The 23,294-nt window shown below is 34.3% G+C and overlaps 3 protein-coding genes across 4 annotated transcripts; all 3 read left to right on the top strand.

The window, feature by feature from the left end:
• Window positions 1-3,921: 3,921 nt before the first annotated feature.
• On the top strand, window positions 3,922-8,842 carry LOC103485237 (ribonucleoside-diphosphate reductase large subunit). The gene is made up of 17 exons (XM_008442765.3): window positions 3,922-4,364; window positions 4,658-4,719; window positions 4,807-4,894; window positions 5,199-5,462; window positions 5,581-5,821; window positions 5,898-5,974; window positions 6,101-6,271; window positions 6,383-6,475; window positions 6,567-6,716; window positions 6,816-6,902; window positions 7,010-7,174; window positions 7,256-7,375; window positions 7,471-7,673; window positions 7,776-7,925; window positions 8,013-8,160; window positions 8,290-8,373; window positions 8,472-8,842. Exons 1-17 carry the CDS (start codon window positions 4,137-4,139, stop codon window positions 8,562-8,564), a joined length of 2,424 nt encoding a protein of 807 aa, XP_008440987.2. The 5' UTR covers window positions 3,922-4,136; the 3' UTR covers window positions 8,565-8,842.
• Window positions 8,843-9,594: 752 nt separating this feature from the next.
• Window positions 9,595-16,184, top strand: LOC103485236 (serine/threonine-protein kinase/endoribonuclease IRE1a-like). Its single transcript, XM_051089016.1, has 7 exons — window positions 9,595-9,991; window positions 10,115-10,349; window positions 10,535-12,078; window positions 12,533-12,705; window positions 13,332-13,578; window positions 13,875-14,178; window positions 15,813-16,184. Exons 1-7 carry the CDS (start codon window positions 9,813-9,815, stop codon window positions 15,957-15,959), a joined length of 2,829 nt encoding a protein of 942 aa, XP_050944973.1. The 5' UTR covers window positions 9,595-9,812; the 3' UTR covers window positions 15,960-16,184.
• A 1,221-nt stretch (window positions 16,185-17,405) lies between these two features.
• On the top strand, window positions 17,406-22,099 carry LOC103485233 (pentatricopeptide repeat-containing protein At4g13650). 2 transcript variants are annotated; one of them, XM_008442762.3, is made up of 3 exons: window positions 17,406-17,680; window positions 17,752-17,825; window positions 17,942-22,099. In XM_008442762.3, the coding sequence occupies exons 1-3, from the start codon at window positions 17,446-17,448 to the stop codon at window positions 21,044-21,046; spliced, it is 3,414 nt and encodes a 1,137-aa protein (XP_008440984.3). In that variant the 5' UTR covers window positions 17,406-17,445; the 3' UTR covers window positions 21,047-22,099. The 2 variants fall into 2 exon arrangements, with proteins under 2 accessions (XP_008440984.3, XP_050944972.1); XM_051089015.1 differs by having other exon boundaries at window positions 17,407-17,825.
• The last annotated feature ends 1,195 nt before the right edge of the window (window positions 22,100-23,294 follow it).

Raw genomic sequence — 23,294 nt, 5'->3', positions numbered from 1 at the left:
ACATGTTGAATAATGCATATTTATTGATAAAGTATGTATTATTCTCTTTGTCACATACCCACCATCTAGTATTTGTGATGACTCCACCCATTGTCAACATCAATTAATAGTTTCGATATCAACTATTGTCTATATCACTCTCGCCCTCGACGGTTACATGTATTTCAACCACCTTCAACAACAACTACCTTCAATGAATACAACCATATCTGATACCAAGTTCTAGCAACTAGCTAATCACCACCTCGCTTAGCAATAATCATCACGTAAAATTGCTATGGTTATTCATTCCATCGCTCATGGATTATGATCAAACTAAACAAACAACACGTAAATGTGTTTGAGTGAAAGAAAGTTCGGTTGGACAGTGTTTCTTTTGGTAGCTAGACAATTAAAGTATGTCATTATCCAAATATGTATTTCATGCAGATAAGATCAAACAATGTGATGAAAAATAACATTTGTATTCCTTAAATTATCACCACACGACATGCATGTACAAAAAATGCAACATTTCATGTTTCATATTTCACGATACATACCTAGACACATATACTTTTGACATGTTTACGTTAAAAAAGTACGAACTACATTTATTCAATGATAAAACTTTGCATGAAAGATATATAAACTTCTCAATCTCATGCTAAATGACCATACATCTTAAATACATACCTAGTGGCTCCACGTACATATTAATCAACAACATTGTAAATTAAGTTGGTTACCAAAAATATTCAAATAATAAATAATCAAAACAATAGCTTGTGAGATGTTGTATCTTTATAGGGGAACACACCCTTCAAAGAAATAGGTCAACATGTCCATGTTCGGGCTAACCACTCAAGTTGGTAGATATATTCCTATAAAAACCAATAAAACTGCTCCATGATGCGATACAAACTTGGGCATCATAAATAATTACAACGACACTGCACGTAACTGGTTGCAGTTGTTATACAATAAACATGTAAATACAACAGTTTAACTCATTACCTACAAAACCATACAAACAATTGTATAAAAATGGGATAATTGCGTAGATTTATATATAATGCAATGCAAAAAATATACATATACATATACATATATATATATGACAAAATTTAGATTTAGTTATTGAAACTTATCGTAATAAATCACATCTTCGTCGATAATAAAATTTAACTTGGTAGATTTTAATATATATATATATATATATATATATATATATCACCACACGACATGTACAAAAAGTGCAACATTTCATGTTTCACATTTCACGAGACATACCTAGACACATATACTTCTAACATATGTTTATGTTAAAAAAGTATCAACTAAGTTTATTCAATAATTAATCTTTGCACGAAAGATATATAAACTTCTCAAACTTGTGCTAAACAACCATACATCCTAGACGCATACCTAGTGACTCCACGTACATATATTAATCCACGACATTGTAAATTAAGTTGGTTGCCAAAAAAATCAAATAAGAAATAAACAAGACAATAGCCTTTGAGATGTTGTGTCTTTATAAGGGAACACACCCTTAAAATAAATAGGACAACACATTGGTGTTTGGGCTAACCACTAAAATCAGTAGATATATTCCTATAAAAACCCAATAAAATTGCTCCATGACGACATAATACAAACTTGGGCATCATAAACAACTACGACCACATTACATGTAACTAGTTGTGGTTGTCATACAATGAACATGTAAATACAAAGAGTTAAACTCGTTACTTAAAAAAGCATACAAACAATTGTAGAAGAATGGGATAATTGCGTGGATTTAGATATAACGCAATAAAAAAAAACGACAAAATTTAGATTTAGTTATTGAAACTTATTGTAATAAATCACATCTTCGTCGACAATAAATGTCCATAATAAAATTTAACTTGGTAGATTTTAATATAATAATAACTTTTTTTATACTTAGAAACTAAATTGAAACAATAATCAAATTTTAAAACCAAATGCATCACATTTTAAGATAAATAGACTATAGGGAAAAGTGTTTTTCCCAAATAAAATTTAATTTTAAAAAAGTATAAATTGACCCTTGTTCCCACCAATTTTCTCGTTGGCTGTTTGAGATGAGGATTATACAAAACTACAATAACTACCTCTTGCTACAATAAATAATATATTCGATTAACTATTGTAAACACTATTTCAAATTTTATAATTTGGTACAATATTTACCATTTATTATATACTATAGTTTTTATTATTTGACATTTATCATTTTTTATTATTCGTTACAATGTTTACTATTATCCTATCAAACAAAAACAATCTACACAAAAAACACATATTACTACGTCACAAACTAAAACAATCTACAACTCAAACACAAACTACAATAATAATTTGTGGCTATAACAATTAATTCCTCAATTCAAACACCTTCTTAGTTATAAACAAAAATGCATGCTCTATCATTATTTTTAATTTTTACTATACACATTCTAAATAATCAATGCTACAGGTCAATAATAAACAACAATAACTAAATTTTACTTAAAGTTCATGTAGAGGCTAGAATTTTAGGTTTGTTTGGTTTCCGATGATAAAACCACATTAATCACATGCACTCGTATTGGAGTAAAATAATAAAAGTTGAGAGGTCAATTTAAAATAATATAAAATTTTTACTTAAAAGCTTAGTTAGAGGCTAGAAGTTTAGGTTTGTTTGGTTTCGGACGATAGAACCTCATTTAATGACGTGTTGTGACCCATATGATCAAATAATAACAATCAAAGACGTCAATTTAAAAGGATGCAAAAATAAAGGGGCAGATATAGAAAGCATAGAAGACAAAGAGGGGGGGAAGTGGTGGGGCACAAATACAAAACCCCCGCCAAAGCCCAAACTCCCAAAATGCGCGCTAATTAAATTTTGGCGCTGCCTTCTCTAGCACGTCGCCCACCAAAACAAAGCTTCCCCAACAATTTTCCGCACGCGGCTTCCACACCAAGTTTCATTTTTCCTTCTAAATTTAATTAAAATTCCAATTCATAATTTTAAATATATATATATATATATTTAATTTTTGACCTGGAGATTGATATTATAATGTTAGAAGATAATTTTTTTGAACTAAGATCCAAACAACTACTACTAGGAAAAACTATATTAAAATTTTTAAAACAATGTTTTCTTTCTTCTATTAGCATAAAAATAAAAGATAAATCATCAAAAATAGAAAATTTGTTTTTTAGTGGTTTTTTATAGAAGGTAAAATTTTTCTTTTTTTTCTTTTTTTTTTTTTAAGAAAAACCCAAAAATAGAATCTATATTTTTTGGGGGGAAATTATGAATGACGTGTATTTATAATTTAATAACTTCACAAATACAGTAACTAGGAAATTGGACGTCATCTAAAATTTACTGTGTTTTTGTTTTTTTTTTTTTTGAAATAAAAGATACAAATGTAATAATGCAAAAAATTGTTTTTCAATTAAAAGAACTATATAAGTAATTAAATTATCATCAAAATCAACCTAACTGAATTGATATAACTAAAGAAATTGGTATACTATAAAGTTTGAATCTCTCGGTTGGTGTAGAAAAACGTGAACAATTAAAGATTATTAAATGGGCTCATATATATTTTATAAAAAATATTAATAATCAAATAATACAAATCAAAATATAAAATGAGAAAATATAATATAAACTAAAATGAAAATTAGAAAAAATAATTAAAAAACTATTATTTTAAAAAATAAAATTAGATTTTTCGAGATAAAAATATTTACTTTATTTGAAAAAATATTTACTATTTTCTTTTTAAATAAAAATAATATTTGATCACTTAGGTTAATTTTAATATAAGGTATACAATTTCGAGCCTATAGTAAACTTAGTTGGAAAGGTCCCTTTCAAAATGAATAAAATATAAGAAAAACAAAAATTCAAACATAATATCTACCGGATTCTCTAACCCTAAGGCGCGCCCTCCACTCTTCTCCCACTCTTTTGCGTGGGAAAAATTTTGAACTTTTTGAAATTCACTAAATTTCTATTTGTTCCTTCGATTCCCGGTTCCTCTTCCTATATAAACTGAATTCTCTCGACTCTTGGGCTGCACACAACCTGTTCGACGGAATTCCCCAGTCAGATTCTTCTTCCAACGATGTATGTGGTGAAACGAGATGGCCGTCAAGAAGCAGTGCATTTCGACAAGATCACTGCCCGTCTGAAGAAACTGAGTTATGGCCTCAGTATCGATCACTGTGATCCAGTTTTGGTCTCTCAAAAAGTCTGTGCCGGCGTTTACAAGGGCGTTACCACTAGCCAGCTTGATGAATTGGCCGCTGAAACGGCTGCTGCTATGACTGCTAATCATCCTGATTATGCCTCTGTGAGTTCTCAATCTTATCTCAGTCTATTTCAATTTGGGTCTTCTAATTTTGTACTCCGCTATGGGGTTATTTTGTTTTTATGATTCCGTTTCGAGTCACTTTCATGTTTTCTTTTTGAAGTATTTATGATATTCTTTAGGGGTTTGGGTATATGTGTTACAAATAATCTGTAGTTGTAGATCCATACTTTTTCACATAGCTGACCTTAGTGATTTTCTTCATAATTATATGTTACTGATAATTTGAGAAGGGACTGTTTTGTTTGGCTAACTTTTTTGTTTGTTTAAACCAGTTGGCTGCAAGAATTGCTGTTTCGAATCTGCACAAGAACACTAAAAAGTCATTCTCAGATACGTAAGTTTTGTATATGCTCCTAGTTCACTTGATTATGTATTTCAGTTGTTGACTTAAAACTAATATTTGGGCTGTAATGGTGATCAGTATCAGAGACATGTACTACCATGTCAGTGAAAGATCAGGACAGAAGGCTGCCCTCATAGCTGATGATGTTTATGAAGTAATCATGAAGGTGATATTTTATATGTGCTTTTGATGATCTTTAGTTTTATGATGAAATTCGTGTGGGTTTGTTGCTAGACATGTCCTTGATTTTGTTTATATTTGATTCTTAGATTTCTCTAAGAGGTTAGACTTACTACTATGGTGAGAAAACTACTGGCTTTAGTTTGTGCTATCTTGATTTTGTAGATTTTAATTGTCAAATCTTAAGTTGCCTTTGAGTGCACTGGGATTTTGGTATTTTATGTTAGGAGATTGTTTAACTTGCCAGACTACTTAGTTTATGGATTTTGTTTTGCTCTGTTTTTCTTCAGAATGCTGCTCGTTTGGATAGTGAGATCATATATGATCGTGATTTCGATTACGATTTCTTTGGTTTCAAAACTCTGGAAAGGTCATACCTCTTGAAGGTTCAGGGGAAGGTTGTGGAGAGGCCCCAACACATGTTGATGAGGGTTGCTGTTGGTATTCACAAAGATGATATTGATTCTGCTATTAGAACTTATCACACAATGTCACAACGTTGGTTTACTCATGCTTCTCCCACCCTTTTTAACTCTGGAACACCAAGGCCTCAAGTATGTTTTTTGAGTTCATTAATATTTATTTTCAAAGAACGCCAATCAAAGTTTTGTTTTCTTTAACTAGAACTTGGCATTTTCCGTATGATATTCATGGGTCTGCTCTATGTGACAGCTTAGCAGCTGTTTCCTTGTATGCATGAAGGAGGATAGTATAGAAGGAATATATGATACCTTAAAAGAGTGTGCTGTCATTAGCAAGTCCGCTGGTGGTATTGGTGTTTCCATCCACAATATTCGTGCCATGGGTAGTTATATTCGTGGAACAAATGGAACATCTAATGGTATTTTGCCTATGCTGCGGGTATTCAATGATACTGCTCGATATGTTGATCAAGGAGGAGGCAAGAGGAAAGGTAATTTACTGATTGACTCTCATGAAGATTTTATTGATCAATATTTGCATTCTCACATTATACCTGCCATTTGCAGGTGCTTTTGCTGTATACTTAGAGCCATGGCATGCTGATATATTTGAGTTTTTGGATCTCAGAAAGAACCATGGAAAAGTAATTACTATTTGCTTATTTATTTTTGAAAATTACACTACAGTTTATTGAGTTGATTCTACAATGGGTAGTAATTATACAGTTTCATTTTTAAGTGCTAATTGTTCAGCTGTTTCTTTCTCATAGGAGGAGCATCGTGCTCGAGATCTTTTCTATGCACTTTGGGTTCCTGATCTGTTCATGCAAAGAGTCCAAAGTAATGGAGAATGGTCATTATTTTGTCCCAATGAGGCCCCAGGTTTGGCTGATTGTTGGGGTGAGGAATTTGAAAAGCTGTATATTGGATATGAACAGCAGGTAAACACAATTTAATTGTCATGAAGTTGATCTTGCAACTACGTGGGGAACTTTGATCTGCTCTACACAATCAATATTTTCTTGTGTTGACTGATTTTATCGAACATGTAGGGAAAAGCTAAGAAGGTTGTCAAGGCACAGAATCTTTGGTTCGAAATCTTGAAATCACAGATTGAGACTGGAACCCCTTACATGCTATTTAAGGTAAAAAATAAAAAAAAAACTACCAGATTTTTGAGTAGTCTTCACACTTGTTTGCCGTGAGATTTATTTCTCTCTTTTTGGCATTTTATAGGATACTTGTAACCGGAAAAGCAACCAGCAAAATCTTGGGACAATTAAATCCTCTAATTTATGCACAGAGATTATTGAATATTCAAGTCCAACAGAGACAGCTGTGTGTAATCTTTCCTCAATTGCTCTACCTCGTTTTGTTAGAGAGAAGGTGAGCTATACCAAATACCTGTGTTTTGCACCATAACCTTGCTGTCTGTTCTTTGGGATCCATTACCTTACTTTGCTTTACTTTATTTTTAAACTGCAGGGTGTTTCAATTGAGTCTCACCCATCTAAGCTTGTTGGTAGTAGAGATTCCAAGAATCGATATTTTGACTTTGACAAATTAGCTGAGGTATTAATTATGAGATTCATGACTGTAGTTTGTTTTACTTCCTATAATAAAGATGTTCACTTTTTGTTTAATTAATCGATTTGTTTGCTTGTTCTTTGTCTAATCAGATAACGGCTTTGGTGACAACAAATTTGAACAAAATAATTGATGTCAACTACTATCCTGTTGAGACTGCCAAAAGGTCAAATCTAAGACACAGACCTATTGGTATTGGGGTTCAGGGTCTTGCAGATACATTCATTTTACTGGGCATGTCGTTTGATTCACCTGAGGTAACTCAAGCTTTTAGCTTCACCTTATGCTCTTAGCCTTTTACTCTCAACTAAAGTTGTCCATATTGTAACAAATGCCAGGCCCAACAATTGAACAAAGATATATTTGAGGCCATTTACTACCATGCTCTTAAGGCTTCTTGTGAGCTTGCTGCGGTGGAGGGCCCCTATGAAACATATGCTGGCAGTCCTGTTAGTAAGGTATGTAATGTGATAAGGTTATTTTCCTTAAAGAAAGAGAAGGGTTTGATTTAATTTTAATAAGATGCCAAGTTTATTTACCTATTTGTCTTCAGGGAATTCTTCAATTTGACATGTGGGGGGTAACTCCTTCCAAGCGATGGGATTGGGATGGTCTTAGGGCACAAATAGCTCAACATGGCGTTAGAAATTCACTTCTTGTGGCTCCAATGCCAACGGCTTCAACCAGTCAGATTCTTGGTAATAACGAGTGCTTTGAGCCATACACTTCTAACATCTACAGTCGTAGAGTTTTAAGGTATGTGTTTTCAATTTGAGATTCTAAACTAAAGTTTTTTTATTAAATTATATAATATATGTTTTCTTTACTTGTATTCTAAAATATCTTTCCATCCTCCAGTGGTGAATTTGTTGTTGTGAACAAGCATCTCTTGCACGACTTAACAGAGATGGGTTTATGGTGTCCTGCACTGAAAAATGAGATCATTTATGCGAATGGTTCTGTTCAAAACATTGCAGAAATTCCTGATGATCTAAGAGCTATATATAAGTATGATATCAGAGTTTTTTTCCCTTTCATTTCTCTTGCCCTTCATATTAATTTGCCTCTAACTTGTTCTTTATATATTGAACTCAGAACTGTTTGGGAAATCAAGCAAAAGACTTTAGTTGATATGGCTGCTGATCGGGGATGCTACATTGACCAAAGTCAGAGTCTCAACATCCACATGGACCAACCAAATTTTGGAAAACTTACTTCCTTGCATTTCTATGCGTGGTCTAGGGTATAGTATTTGTCATTGCACTCTGATTTTTTATGCTTCAGAAATTCATTTTCATAGGATTTGTTAGTATTTATTTCTGTTTTAGAACTGCCCTTTGATTCCATTTGTTTTACTTTTTTCCTACATCAGGGTTTAAAAACAGGAATGTACTATCTACGATCCCAAGCTGCGGCTGATGCAATCAAATTTACAGTTGATACTTCATTGCTAAAGGTATTAATAGTGTGTCATGATTGAGTGTTTGTTTAACATATTGCCTTAGCTACCACAGGTTCACTATATAATCAAATTTTAATTGATGGTCTTTATAGGAAAAATCTAATAACGAAGATGAAAGTACGAAAATGGCACAGATGGTATGTTCTCTTACAAATCGCGAGGACTGCATGGCCTGTGGAAGTTAGACATGGCTTTATACGTTTCTTCCTTGTGGAAAAAAAAGGTCTTGCTCCAAAGGGATGGCTGTATTTCTTTCACTTCATAAAATGTCTAAGTAGCTCTAGTATGAAGTAAAATTTCTGTACAGTTTTTCTTTTTTTAAAAAAAGTTTTAAATTGGATAATCCATTTACCTTGGGTTTGATATTGGAGATGAATATTTTTGAATTGTCAACCTATTTGTATCTCAGTCCTGGAGAAGAAGTAAATATAAGTTGAGCAACTCATTTAAGCTTTGAGTTTAATTTGTGGAAGTTTAAGGTTTGGAAAGTTGTTATAAGAGTAAATTAGATGTATTGGCCTTTGAGACTGAAAAACAATAAGTAAAATTTCAATTTACAGTGTGATCTCGATCTTGTATTAATTTAAAATTTAAATTAATAATTGTATTAATTTAAACTCTAAACTTATAATTGTTTGAATTTAGACTCATAAATATATTAATTTAAGCTTCTCATTATACTTCATTTATATATAATTTTGAAAGTTATGGTTTAAATTGAAATAAAAACGAGGGTTTAAAGTTTAAAATTAAATTGAAAGTTTAAATTGATAACCACTCAAAATTTAAAGTTAAGATTATTAATGAATATTTATCAAAGTAATTTAAATAAATTTAAAAAAGAAGGGATGAACTTAACTTAAAAACAAAACATTATCCAAAAACTACCATGTGACACTGATTAATCCGTGAAATAAGTCTCTAAGTTACTGGTAGAAAATATGGAAAAGAATACAAAAATGGAATAAATATCAATTATATTCATCGACTGTGGTATTTATCAATTTAAAGCTATAATTTAGACCCTACTATTAAATTAAAATGAATAGACGTATGAATTTAAATCTTCTTACCAACAACTTTGTGATCTAAAACGTTGGACTAGTAAAAATTGAGGGTCTAAATTAATACGTTAGTCTAAGTTTAGTGTTGCGGTAATATCGTAATTTTATTTTTGAGAAAGGTAACATCGGAAATACGAGCGGGCTCACAATGGCTATTGTAATATATATGTAAATGTTACATCGATTAAAAATAAAAGAAATGGCAGATGGGTGTGGATCGGAAGCACCCGGCTGGATCGGCTGAAGAGAAGACGATTTAGGGGAAAGATTCGGATTCCATCACCTTCCTTCTTCTAATTCTTCTTTTCGTTTTGCTTCAAAAAAATCAAATCAGATTTTTGTCGTCAATCCACTTCTCTCGGCTCCGAAATGAGGTGCCGTTTTTTTCGCCGTCTATGGCTGTTTCTACTCTTGATATCAAGATTTCGGAGCTTGACTGCCGAATCAAGAACATACGACAATTTGAAATTCTCCCAATTGGGTTCCTACGGGGAGAATTCTGATGAATTAGCTCAGATTGGTGGCAAATCCCTTCTTCCCCTTTCTCTGTAAGTCGCTTTTTTCCCCCCTTATTAATATGCACAATTTTTTTTTAAATTTTTTTATTTACTACTCTACGATCACATGATGCTGCCTTGGAGTTTTGCCTAATTACATTATTTCTGTTGCAGAAAAAGTAAAGGTAATACTGCTCTTATTGCTGCTTCTGGCGGTGATATCTATTTGGTAGATAGTGATTCGAAGAAGATTATTTGGTCTTTTTCTTCTGGGACACCAATTTACTCGTCATATCAGTCTCCTACTAATTATAATAAAGAAAATGCTTCTGGTTCAACCCGCAGCCCCTTCTTTTTTGATTGTGGAGATGATTGGGAGCTCTACATCCACACAGAGCATGGTAGAACGGTATACTTTTGTGAACTAATTACGATTACCACGTTAATGATTTGAAGAAAAAGTTTTCTTTTTGATTCTATTGTTTTTGTTAACCTCACTAGCCTAGTCGTGAAGGATTTCTGGGTTGGCCCATATGCGTATACTTGTGTTTTTTCTCCTTATGTAAAGTGTTTTTTGGTCATTTGACACTGCAGAAACTACCGCGCACCATTGATGAGGTTGTTAGAAGTACACCATATATATTTGAGGACGGTTCAGTGATGACTGGTTCAAGGAAAACCACTGTGTATGAGGTTAATCCTGTTACAGGAAAGTTGATTCGCAATCACTCGTCTGAACTCTCACCATCTGGGCTAAGCAATGAGGATTTTAGTGTTTTAAATGGCAATAGTTCCAAGAATAATCTGGCAAATAGAGATCTGATACAACCTGGTTTGATGAAACCTATTGAGCAACGATTGTACATAACAAGAACAGATTATTTCCTGAAATCATCTTTCGCTGGGTCGGAAGAAGTTTCTTGGAGTTTGAATGTTGCTGACATTGGAGCTACCTTAGTCTGTCCAGATGGTGAGAATCCAACAAATAGCGTTCCCTTGGATTCTCAAAATAATGGTAGTTTTGAGTTTGATTTTACTCCGCCCTTGTCTTGTCAATCAGAAGTACTTGTATATCGTGAACGCAGTCATGTGTTGACAGAATCATTTGGGCATAAAATGCTCTCTGATTCTCATAATACTGATATTGTGCTTCCGGCGTCTGCTTCAAGTCTAATGCTTCCTTCGCAGCCAAGTGTTAAGCATTCAAATATTCATCCTGAAAGATTGATGCTTCCTGGACCTGCAGCGAACATAGCCTCCCTTCTGGAACCTAATACAATTAGTCAGCTAAACGATGATAGTCAGGCACTAGTTCCATTGCCTCTGATGAAGATTAATGATTCAAGTGCAGTTCAGGGACATAATATTGGAACCGCTAATGTTGACTTCATAGCCATGGTTCTTAATGGACCACTGGGGTTATTTATCGCTTTGTTTATAACCATGTTTTTGGGATTAATCAACCATGGCGGGGCACTAGTTGCCAAGCTGAAACAATTTCTCTTCAAGGAGAAGCAACCCAGTACTGTTAGTTCAAAAATTGTATCATCCAAGAAAAAGAAAGCTCGAAAGTTAGGAAAAAATGGAAATTTTGATAAAAAGGATGCATCTGTTTCATCTGAAAATGAAGATATGGTTCGAAGTGAGGGTGATTTTAACAACTGGTTTCCTCCTAATAACCTTATTGATACAACTGGTAATGGACGTCAAATTGGTAAATTAATGGTAACCAATACAGAGATAGCTAAGGGTAGCAATGGCACTATTGTTCTAGAGGGGGTCTATGAAGGTCGACTAGTAGCTGTGAAACGTCTTGTTAAGACTCACCATGATGTTGCTTTTAAAGAAGTTCAAAATCTAATTGCTTCTGATCGTCACCAAAATATTGTTCGATGGTATGGGGTGGAGTATGATCAAGACTTTGTATATCTTTCGCTAGAACGATGTACATGCAGTCTAGATGATCTGATTCAGATATGCTCTGATCCATCGCTGAACACTTTGCTTAGCCTAGATGAAGATGCAGGACCTATGATTGATTACAAATTGCGTTTGGAGTCTCTCAAGAATGTAATATCAGATCTTAATCTATGGAAAAAAAATAGCCGTCCATCACCACTTCTTCTAGGACTCATGAGGTATGTACTTGATCAGTCACAAGTTTTTGTTCAATAAATTAAAGTTCCGTACTTATGGAACTAACCCTTATAGAAATTCCTGGGGTCTATTGTTTCCTTATTAACTTGCGCATAGTAATAGACTAAATTTAGTTCAGCTTTTGGTAGGACCATATCCTTGTTTTGATGAAATCAAGTCACATTCATCCAAGTGTGGTTGTTTCACATTTTGTTAATATATCTAAGATCATTTGTTATCTTTTTGTTGGTACGTAATAGAGTCCTCAAATAATAATCACTCTGTTGTTCTTTGACATACTTGTGTGAAAATATATGCCAAAAGATTTAATTCCTTGACCTTCACCTACCTTTCTATAATTTAGATATTTAAGTTACTTTACCATGACATATGAACTTTATTTGATCAGATAAGTTTCATGTCAGTTTTTCTTATTTCCTACTGTGTATATTGTAGGGATATGGTTGCCGGGCTCGAGCATTTGCATGAGTTGGGGATAATTCACAGGGACTTAAAGCCACAAAATGTGTTGATAACTAAGCAAAAATCTGTACGTGCAAAGCTCTCTGACATGGGTATTAGCAAGCGCCTTCTAAAAGATATGTCCTCTTTGGGACATCATGCTACGGGTAAACGTTCTTAGTGTACTAACTTGTGCTGATTTATCAACACATTATCTTGTAGAAGTTTTTACAATTGAATCTTGATTCTACAGATAAGAATTTTTTTTAAACACTTTATAAATAAATATTGTTTAGAATTTTTATATACATTTTTTAAGTGCAAACAATTTTGCATGGGAAATGATATACAATAATTTATTAAGTTTTTTTAAAAACTTAAAATTAACACTGATTTAAATGTGTATGTGTTGAATGATAGAGTTGTGTATGCCTTGAGTTTAATGTTTCAAATTTCAACAAATAATGTGCATGAGGTATGATTACATTTGGAAACTCGTGAACCTTATGATATACCACCAGGGATAAAAGTGAATACACGTAGGCATAAGAAGGGGAGAAATACATGAGGTAGTTAGTTAGCAAGTGGGCCTGAGAATATTGTTTGTATTGAGGAGGGGTGACTGTTATAAATATAGAGTGAGTATGAGAGAGAGAGAGAGGGGGGGGGGGGGTATCTTTTAGTATTATCTTGTAATTGATTCTATTGAGAACTTGAGAGAGATTAGCTCTTAAATACTTCCCCCCATTGTTGATAACTAAAATTGAGACTTAGGCCTATCACCGTACTGCAGGTTGTGGGAGTTCTGGCTGGCAAGCCCCCGAACAGCTTCTTCATGGACGACAAACACGTGCAATTGATTTGTTTAGCTTGGGTTGTGTCATCTTCTTTTGCCTCACTGGTGGTAGGCATCCATTTGGTGATCGTTTTGAGCGTGATGTCAATATAGTGAGGAATCAAATGGATCTATTCTTGGTGGAGGGCATCCCAGAAGCTGTGGATCTTATTTCTCAATTGTTAAATCCAAATCCTGACTTGAGGTAAGAAATGATGGTTCTAGAACCCCCCCCCCCCCCCCCCCCCCCCCCCCAAAAAAAAAAAAAAGAAAAAAGAAAAAAGAAAAAAAATCCTGAAACATTAGTTTCATTCACATATACCAAAGCTGAACTATATAAAATGCTTTATAGTTCGCTCATACATTCTGTTACTGACAACACTGTTAGTTTCTTCTGACGGTAAACTTTTTTGGAACATTATGTGTTATTTTTGTATTTTGGAAGATTTGTACATCATATAAGTAAATATGTATTTTAATTACTCTCCATTCTATTGTCAGGCCAAGAGCATCAGAGGTATTGCAACATCCTTTGTTTTGGAGTTCTGAGGTTCGACTTTCTTTTCTACGTGATACTAGTGACCGTGTGGAATTGGAAGATAGAGAGAACCACTCTGATCTCTTGGAAGCACTAGAGAGTACTGCACCATTAGCTTTAGGTGGTAAGTGGGATGAAAAGTTGGATCCAGCTTTCATCACAAATATTGGCCAGTATAGACGTTACAAGTATGATAGTGTTCGAGACTTATTACGAGTTATGCGCAACAAGTTGAATCATTACAGAGAACTACCCAAAGAAATTCAGGTTATTTCTATTTACACGATGCCGTTCCTTTCTTCTTTTTTCTCTATTTTATGGCTCATGAGAAAGATTGTCTGTGGGGCCTAGAATTGGTAAATTACTATATAGTTATTTTGGAAAATAGATTGCAAAATTTAGTTTCAACTTCAATGATTGTATATCTTGAATCAGAATTTCTTGGAATTTAATTACATGGCTTTCTCTACTATCTTACGGGAAACCCAATTACCATGGTCTACCCGAACCTTCTCCTTTCTCTTTTGACCTGCTGTGCCAACCTTACACTGCTTCCCTAGCTGGCGATCGTCCCTCCTCCTTCCTTCTGATTTCCTTTTGTCACCCTTTTTCACATAATTTTGTGGACCCTCTTGGAAGGGTAAATGCAATATTAATTCGAAACACATACTGTGGATATTCGTAGAGGCTGCAACAAAATCAGACTCCTAATGGACATTGCTCATCATCTCCCTCAACCATCAATTTCTTCAGAAAAAATCAGAACGATTTGTTGTTTCTTTGGGCTCCCAAAACTAATAGCAAGCCTAGCTTTGTAGGTGGACATGTCAGATTTTCAGCAATGGAAACGAGCAACTTTATATCATTGTTCTTGTTTTACTATCCCCAGATCTAAGTGAACTGTTGTTGGCTCACTTTCAAACTGAGGAAATCTACCTTGCTAATTGGAAGTAAACTATTGTTGCAACACAACCGTAGTCTCATGGGGTATTGTATTAGGTACTTAAGCTGTTAAACACCTTGGAGAACTACACCTCAACAGCCAAGAGAGCCAAGCCACTTATTGTAGCAACATGACAGAAGTTTCATGAGGTAGTGTATTAGGTACTTAATCTGTTAAACACCTTGGAGAACTACACCTCAATAGCTAAGTGAGCCAAGCCACATAAGTAACACATTGTTCATCTCATTCTAACCATCGTGGTGCAAAGGTTGCCCATATTACATTTTCCTAAATAGAATCATAAATGCTATCAGAGAATCAACCAGTTAAGAGAAGAACTTCGCGTGTGGGGCCTTTATGTTGTCTGGAAGAATTGGTCATCTAAGAGATCGCCAGTATGTGAGAATGGTGTGGAATCTTTTTTTGCAGGAGTTCGACGTTAGCTTTGTTGGGTAGAGAAATGTTTGTGCAACGATTGAGAAGTTCTCCATCCACCTTTTAGAGGGAAAGGTCGTTTCTTGTGGCTTGCTAGGGTGTGTTTGGTGGTTTGGGATATTTGGGGGGAGAGAAGGGATAGAGTGTTTAGAGGGAGGGTAATGGACCCTTGGGAGGTTTGATCTTTGGCGAGATTCTATTTGTCTCTTTTGGCTTCGGTTTCAAAGTTTTTTTTGTAATTATTCTTTAGGAAACATTTCCATTCATTGGATCCCTTCCTTCAGTGTGGGTGTTCTGTTGGGCTGGTTGTTTGTTATATGCTCTTGTATTCTTTCATTTTTTCTTCTCAATGGAAGCAGTTTTTTGCATTCAGAAAAAGGGAAAAAAAACAAATCCATGTTCTTCATTGCAGAATTTCCTTAGAAAGAACATGCCATGTACCTTTTTTTTCTTTTTAATATTTTAAGGAGCTTAACGATTTATTGATTTATTGTCATTTTGATGTGTTTGCTGTATATTTCAGGAGCTCATTGGATCTGTTCCTGAGGGTTTTGATAACTACTTTGCTAGTCGGTTTCCAAGGCTCTTGACCGAAGTATACAGAGTTATTAGCCAATATTGCAGGGAAGAGGAAGGGTTTCGGAAGTACTTCAAAAGCCATGTCGAGTAGACTAGCTTGGATACTAATTCATCAGTGTATTATTATTAGGAATCCAGATAAATGATGCAATATTTAATTCGTCTGACGTATTTAGAATACAATGTTGATGTATCTATCACATAGAGTGCATACACACAATTGTAAATATTGTTGGGACAAAACACAAATATTTGTAAAGCCTTGTAACATTAAAGCATCCTCAAGTTTACAGAAGCATAGCTTTTGGCCCTCAAATGTTCACTTTCTCTTCTTACTTGACAAAGAACCGCGAATCTAACCTAATAAAACATTAAATTTTCTTGTAGTAATTGATTCTTTCAATTGGATTTTTATGATTTACCTAAATCATATTGGCTTTTCACAGGACATGTTATACTGAATGTTTTTAAATATAATATCGATAGATTTTTATTATTGTCTATCACATTATTGATAGAATCATATCAATGTCTATCACTAATAGAATTTGAAAATATGTTAATAAATATTTTGTTAAATGTGTCAATTTATTTTACAATCATTGCACCTTAAACAAATATACGTTTAGACTAATTAAACTATATTTAGGCTAACCAGCAGAATCTATTTTGATGTATTATTAACATATGCATATATATTATTTTAAGAAACATGATATACCATTTTTACCTGTATCACCAAAGAAGAGATAGATAATTTGTGTTACTACTAACACTTATTTTTTTTCAATCTAAGTTGCTGTTAATATTTGATAACAAGTTTAGGATTTTACAGGTTCTAAAAACACAATTGAATTAAATGAAAAAACAAGACTACTTTGAATTGATCATAAAATACAATAAGAGTTCTATGAATTGTATGTTTTTATCTTAATCTATTACAATCAATATTAGATATATTGTTATATTTCGTAAATATTTTAATTCATTTAGCTATTTTAAAAATAATTCTAAAGTTATTAGTTTTATCATTATAACTATTTTTTTACAAAATGACGTCCATTTTATAAGAGGGAAACTTTCCCTCACTAAATCTATTTTTTTTTATCGCTGTTTCTTCTTTCTTTTATTTTTTTTTAAACAGATGGTGTATAAAAATTCATTTCGAGAAACCAAAAATTAAAAGATTGTATATAAAGAATATTGAAAAAAATTGTTCTTTCTTCTTTTTTATGGGATATAAAGGATCTTGACCAAAATTTAAAGATTAAAGAATACTGAAAAAAAAAAACGTCTATACAAAAAAATCCTTTATACCAAATCTAAAGGATCGTGCCATATACCAAATTTTGAAAAAAAAAAATTGGAACACCACGATGGTGTAGCCTAATATAGCAAAATGTGATGTGTAGCCAAATCAATTTTGAATTTTTTTTATACCCAATTATATTTATATTACGAGGAGTCTCATTTCTCTATTTTCGAAATTGTTCTAAATACTTTTTTATGAACCCTCTGAAGTAGTTTTTTTTTTTCTAAACTTTTAACTAACACTATCCTTCACTTTTTTTGTCCCTATGTATTTCTCATGGCAGCCGCACATCACCACCACCAACGGTAAGTATTTTTCTACTCCCTACGGTGGCCACACGCTGCCACGGCTGCCATTGTTGGTCGACGGCGCGCCTCTGCAGTTAGTTTTCTTCCTCTTATCTCCCCAGAACCCTATCTCAGGCAGGGTCATCACTCCCCGCCATTTTCATGAAATATGTTATCCAGTCGTTCCAGTCTCTCCCTCTGCCTCGCAGGCGGGTATAGTTACTTCATTCCTCTTCCTCTTTCTGTCTAACGAGATGGTGCTCATCGATCCTCTTTTACGATAGCTTCATCTATGGCCGCAGCAAGAGTTTGGATTAAACCCACCTCCAATTTTCGACTATCCTTCACAACAACGAAAGTAAGTTCTCACTCTCACTCTCGCTTTGTTGCTGCCGATTATGTTTCTTTTTCTACAAGAAACGAGATATTTAGCTTATTCTGTTTCATTTACAATATTTGGAACTCTTGGCGCAGTGTATTGATTGGATTGATAAAACCAATAATGTAGTTCGAGTCAGTGGTGTTGGTGCCACAAATTCTCATTCATTTGATGAGACTTCACTCCATATGGAGCAAGGTAAATCAAAGAGGATTCAGTTAATGAATTTCATGGAAGGGCGTGGAATTCGTGCCAACTATCAAACCTATCTTTGGTTATTAGAAGGGTGCTTGACTTCTGGGTCATTGTTTGAAACTATGAGGCTCCACTGCAGGATTTTGAAATCGGGTTTTGATGGGGAACCGTTACTAATCGATAGTCTTGTTGATAATTATTTTCGACATGGGGATAAACATGAGGCAGTGAAGGTGTTTGATGAAAATTCCAACAGAAGTGTATTCTCTTGGAATAAAATTATTCATGTCTTTGTTGCACAGAAGTTGAATTTCCAGGTGTTTGGTCTCTTCCGACGAATGTTAGCAGAAGGAGTTACTCCCAATGAATACACTTTTGCTGGGGTTTTAAAGGCTTGTGCTGGTGGCAACGTTGCGTTCAACTATGTAAAACAGGTACATTCTAGGACAATCTATTATGGTTTTGATAGTAGTCCACTTGTTGCTAATCTTTTGATTGATTTGTATTCGAAGAATGGGTACATCGAGTCAGCTAAAAAAGTATTCAATTGTCTATATATGAAGGATATTGTTACTTGGGTAGCTATGATCTCAGGTTTGTCTCAAAATGGACTTGAAGAAGAGGCCATTCTCCTTTTCTGTGACATGCGTGCATCAGAAATCTTTCCTACTCCTTATGTCCTGTCAAGTGTGTTAAGTGCTTCAACCAAGATACAATTATTTGAATTGGGAGAGCAGCTTCACTGTCTAGTTATTAAGTGGGGATTTCATTCTGAAACATATGTATGTAATGCTCTTGTGGCATTGTACTCCCGTTCCAGGAAATTGATTTCTGCTGAGCGGATATTCAGCACAATGAATTCTAGGGATGGGGTTTCATATAATTCACTAATATCTGGCCTAGTTCAGCAAGGATTTACCGATAGGGCACTGGAGTTGTTCACTAAAATGCAACGAGATTGTTTCAAACCAGACTGTATTACGGTTGCTAGTCTGTTGAGTGCTTGTGCGTCAGTTGGGGCTCTTCACAAGGGAATGCAATTACACTCACATGCGATAAAAGCTGGAATGTCTGCAGATATTATAGTTGAAGGTTCTCTACTTGATCTTTATTCAAAGTGCGCTGATGTAGAGACGGCCCATAAATTTTTTCTTACTACAGAGACAGAAAACATAGTGTTGTGGAATGTGATGCTAGTTGCTTATGGACAATTGGATAATCTTAGTGATTCATTTGAAATATTTAGACAGATGAAAATTGAGGGCATGATACCCAATCAGTTCACCTACCCAAGTATCTTGAGAACTTGTACTTCTTTGGGAGCCTTGTATTTAGGAGAGCAAATCCATACCCATGTTATCAAGACTGGGTTTCAGTTGAATGTCTATGTTTGTAGTGTGCTTATAGATATGTATGCTAAACATGGACAATTAGCGCTTGCTCTTAGAATCCTGAGACGGCTGCCAGAGGACGATGTTGTCTCCTGGACAGCTATGATTGCTGGTTATGTGCAACATGATATGTTTTCTGAAGCACTTCAACTTTTTGAAGAAATGGAATATCGAGGAATTCAATCCGACAATATTGGATTTTCCAGTGCTATTAGTGCATGTGCAGGTATCCGGGCACTCCGTCAAGGCCAACAAATTCATGCCCAGTCATATGTGTATGGATTTGGAGCCGATCTTTCAATCAACAATGCTCTAATCAGTCTATATGCCCGATGCGGTAGAATTCAGGAAGCCTATTTAGCATTTGAGAAAATTGGTGATAAAAATAATATTTCTTGGAATTCGTTGGTTTCAGGATTGGCGCAGAGTGGGTATTTTGAAGAAGCATTGCAGGTATTTGTTCGAATGTTAAGGACCGAAGCAGAAGTTAATATGTTCACATATGGATCTGCAATTAGTGCTGCAGCTAGTCTTGCAAATATAAAGCAAGGGCAGCAAATCCATGCCATGGTTTTGAAAACCGGATACGATTCTGAAAGGGAAGTTTCCAATTCCTTAATTACATTGTATGCAAAATCTGGTAGCATAATTGATGCCTGGAGAGAATTCAATGATATGTCAGAAAAAGATGTGATTTCTTGGAATGCCATGATTACTGGCTATTCCCAGCATGGATGCGGTATGGAAGCACTTCGTCTTTTTGAAGAGATGAAGGTGTGCGGAATCATGCCAAATCATGTTACTTTTGTAGGAGTTTTGTCGGCATGTAGCCATATCGGTCTTGTAAAAGAAGGGCTTGATTATTTCGAATCCATGTATAAAATGCATGATTTGGTTCCTAAATCTGAACATTATGTGTGTGTAGTGGATCTCCTTGGTCGGGCTGGTCAGTTGGACCGTGCAGTGGAATACATAGAAGAGATGCCTATCCCTGCAGATGCGACGATATGGAGAACGCTTTTAAGTGCTTGTATTATCCACAAGAATATTGAAATAGGAGAGCGTGCTGCACATCATCTCCTAGAATTGGAACCTGAAGACTCAGCAACCTATGTGCTAATATCAAATATCTATGCTGTTTCTAGAAAATGGATTCACAGGGATTGGTCGAGGAAATTGATGAAAGATCGGGGTGTAAAGAAAGAGCCTGGTCGTAGTTGGATAGAAGTTAAGAATGCAGTTCATGCATTCTATGCTGGGGATAAGCTCCATCCACTGACGAATCAGATATACGAGTATCTAGGGCATTTAAATAGACGAACATCTGAAATTGGATATGTGCAAGATAGTTTTAGTCTTTTGAATGAGTCAGAGCAAGGCCAGAAGGATCCAATAATGCATGTTCACAGTGAGAAATTAGCAATTGCTTTTGGACTTCTGAGCTTGGATAATAATATTCCCATACGAGTAATGAAGAATCTTCGTGTCTGTAATGATTGTCATAATTGGATAAAATATGTATCGAAGATTTCAAACCGCTTGATTATAGTGAGGGATGCACATCGTTTTCATCATTTTGATGGTGGTGTCTGCTCATGTAAAGATTTTTGGTGACTGCTAGTAAGAATACTCATCTGTTTGATTCTCTACTTCCATGGTTGGGTGTTTGTACGACCCTCAAGCTTCCTGATGTCAACGAACACATACCCATTGGGCATACCTTGGAAGAATGTCTTGGGGAAAATGCTTGTTTGTATCGCATTTTCTAAGACAGATTGGAAATGTTTTCGGCTTTTACAGAAATGGATTGGTAAAGGCTGAGAAGATGAAAAGTTGGATCTTATCGATTCATTTTGGACAGGAAAATCTTGTGGCAGTTGGTAATATGCTCCGTTTAATTGCTTAAGAGCTGCCATAGGGAGGCGGATTACAAGTCTTCAAAAATTCTTTTGGCTGCAGTACTAGGATCACCCAGTATGCACTCGGGGATTGTTTTGTTCCAAACAATCAGCAAATGCTCTATATTTTCAATTTGATTTCAACATATGCTTCCTCTTCGGTATTCTGCAAGCCTTTCCTTCAATCACATCATCTTAACCAAATCAATTCAATCAAGACCATCGAACTTCTTCAATGGGGTAAACTTTGTTTCACTCCAATGGTAGTCGATGAGATCAACGCTTCAGATTTTCCAGTGATGAAGAGGAATCCCATGTTTTCCAGTCATCAACACTTCAGATTTTCCAATGAGGTAAACTTGTTCATTTGTTCGAACTTAGAAGCACACCATGCATGCTTGAGGATGGTTCAGTGATGACTGGTTCTAGGAAAACTATTGTGTTTACTGTTTAGCTTAATCCTGCTGCAGGGAAGTTGATCCATAAACACACTTCTGATCTCTCATCACCTGCCTAATAAGCTATGAAGAGCATAGTGTTCAAAGATTTTTCTACAATAAATTATTGACCTTGACTAATGTAAATTTTGTATAAATTTTTTTCCTGGTTTTGGGAGGCTGAATTGAGTTATAAAGTTAAGAGTCAATACGTTAGAGTTAAGAAGTCTATGTTTGAGGGTAGAGTTGCAAACATTTTGTTCCTCAATTAATATGCAAACTTTAATAGTGAACACTATTGGAATTAGTAAACTTGAGTTATTTAACATCAATTTATGAAGTCGATGGGCTAAACATTCTCTTAGTAGTATAATTTGGTTCTATTAGACCAGTTTTATATTAAATCAGCTGAACCGATTAATTTTGTCACTTAATAGTCGTACTTTTGGGATTGAACCAAATTGGACTGATTTTGGTTTTAGTCCAATGAGGCAAACATATAAACGCTTAAATTTGAAGTATAGCCTACCTCACTCGCATAATTCTAAGGTCAAAGTGCATTAAGTACAACACAGACTAATGAAAAGTTAGGATTTATTTTAAGAGTTCCACTTGGTTCAGACGATGCTGAATCTTCCTCCTTTGATTTCGTTTCTTCGATCCCTAATTTGGACAGCCTACTGTACGGAAAAAAATCTACTTATAATTCGGTTCACACAAAGTATGAACCATCGACCAAGAGGTCAAAAATATCATATCTCTCATTTCTTTACGATCAACACAAGAATATTTTTTAGGACAAAATCTATTTTTTATTTGATTCTTAGATTTCAAAATGTTATAATTTCGAGATTTATACTTTTAATCTCAATTTTTATTAAATATCCATTTTTCTTGTAAAACGGCATCAGTGTCTAATAATTAATTTTTAAAAAATAAAACTAATTAAATTTCACCCATCTTTATCACTATTAAAATTAATTTTAAAATTGGAGTTTTTTTAAAAAAATATAAGAAACAATTAAAATATTTACACTATTACAATTTCGAAAATGGGAAAAGCCACCGACCCACGATGAAAAATGCCAAAAATGATTGTTCGTTTAGAATTGATTTTTCAAAAATGATTGGTCATTTAGAATTGATTTTTAAAAACGATTGGTCATTTGGATTTAGATTTAGTTAACCAAATATAAATGATCGTCTATCAAATATCTAGATTTGGTACACGATCTTGATCTTAAGCACTCCAAAACACTATGAAAAGGAAAATAAAATTTGCAAAAGAAGATAGAAAAGAAGGACAAATTTGAAATATTAAAAAAGAAACGGCCAACTTCTTTTTTTATTTTGTTACATGGATGATAAATATTAGGAAAATTTTCATAAATATAACAAACAACTAAAATATTTTTGAGATGAAGTTAGCCATTTTTTTAAAGTATTCTAGGTTTGTCATTCTATATGTGATTTCTTACCATCGTCTTTTTTCTTTTCTTTTATGATGTTTTGACGAATCAAATCTAA

The sequence above is a fragment of the Cucumis melo genome, chromosome 8 (genome assembly GCF_025177605.1).
Source record: "Cucumis melo cultivar AY chromosome 8, USDA_Cmelo_AY_1.0, whole genome shotgun sequence".
In the NCBI taxonomy this organism is placed as follows: Eukaryota; Viridiplantae; Streptophyta; class Magnoliopsida; order Cucurbitales; family Cucurbitaceae; genus Cucumis; species Cucumis melo.
This window is presented reverse-complemented; position numbering and strand designations above follow the sequence as displayed.

What these genes read in the sequence shown, in the direction of transcription:
- LOC103485237 (XM_008442765.3), top strand. Translation starts at nt 4,137, where the DNA reads ATGTATGTGGTGAAACGAGATGGCCGTCAAGAAGCAGTGCATTTCGAC. An exon ending in CCCCTTACATGCTATTTAAG is followed by an intron (nt 6,476 to 6,566) that starts GTAAAAAATAAA and finishes GGCATTTTATAG; the next exon opens with GATACTTGTAACCGGAAAAG. An exon ending in ATTTCTATGCGTGGTCTAGG is followed by an intron (nt 8,161 to 8,289) that starts GTATAGTATTTG and finishes TTCCTACATCAG; the next exon opens with GGTTTAAAAACAGGAATGTA.
- LOC103485236 (XM_051089016.1), top strand. Translation starts at nt 9,813, where the DNA reads ATGAGGTGCCGTTTTTTTCGCCGTCTATGGCTGTTTCTACTCTTGATA. An exon ending in TCCCTTCTTCCCCTTTCTCT is followed by an intron (nt 9,992 to 10,114) that starts GTAAGTCGCTTT and finishes TTTCTGTTGCAG; the next exon opens with AAAAAGTAAAGGTAATACTG. An exon ending in CTTCTTCTAGGACTCATGAG is followed by an intron (nt 12,079 to 12,532) that starts GTATGTACTTGA and finishes TGTATATTGTAG; the next exon opens with GGATATGGTTGCCGGGCTCG.
- LOC103485233 (XM_008442762.3), top strand. Translation starts at nt 17,446, where the DNA reads ATGTATTTCTCATGGCAGCCGCACATCACCACCACCAACGGTAAGTAT. An exon ending in TCCCTCTGCCTCGCAGGCGG is followed by an intron (nt 17,681 to 17,751) that starts GTATAGTTACTT and finishes CTTTTACGATAG; the next exon opens with CTTCATCTATGGCCGCAGCA. An exon ending in TATCCTTCACAACAACGAAA is followed by an intron (nt 17,826 to 17,941) that starts GTAAGTTCTCAC and finishes CTCTTGGCGCAG; the next exon opens with TGTATTGATTGGATTGATAA.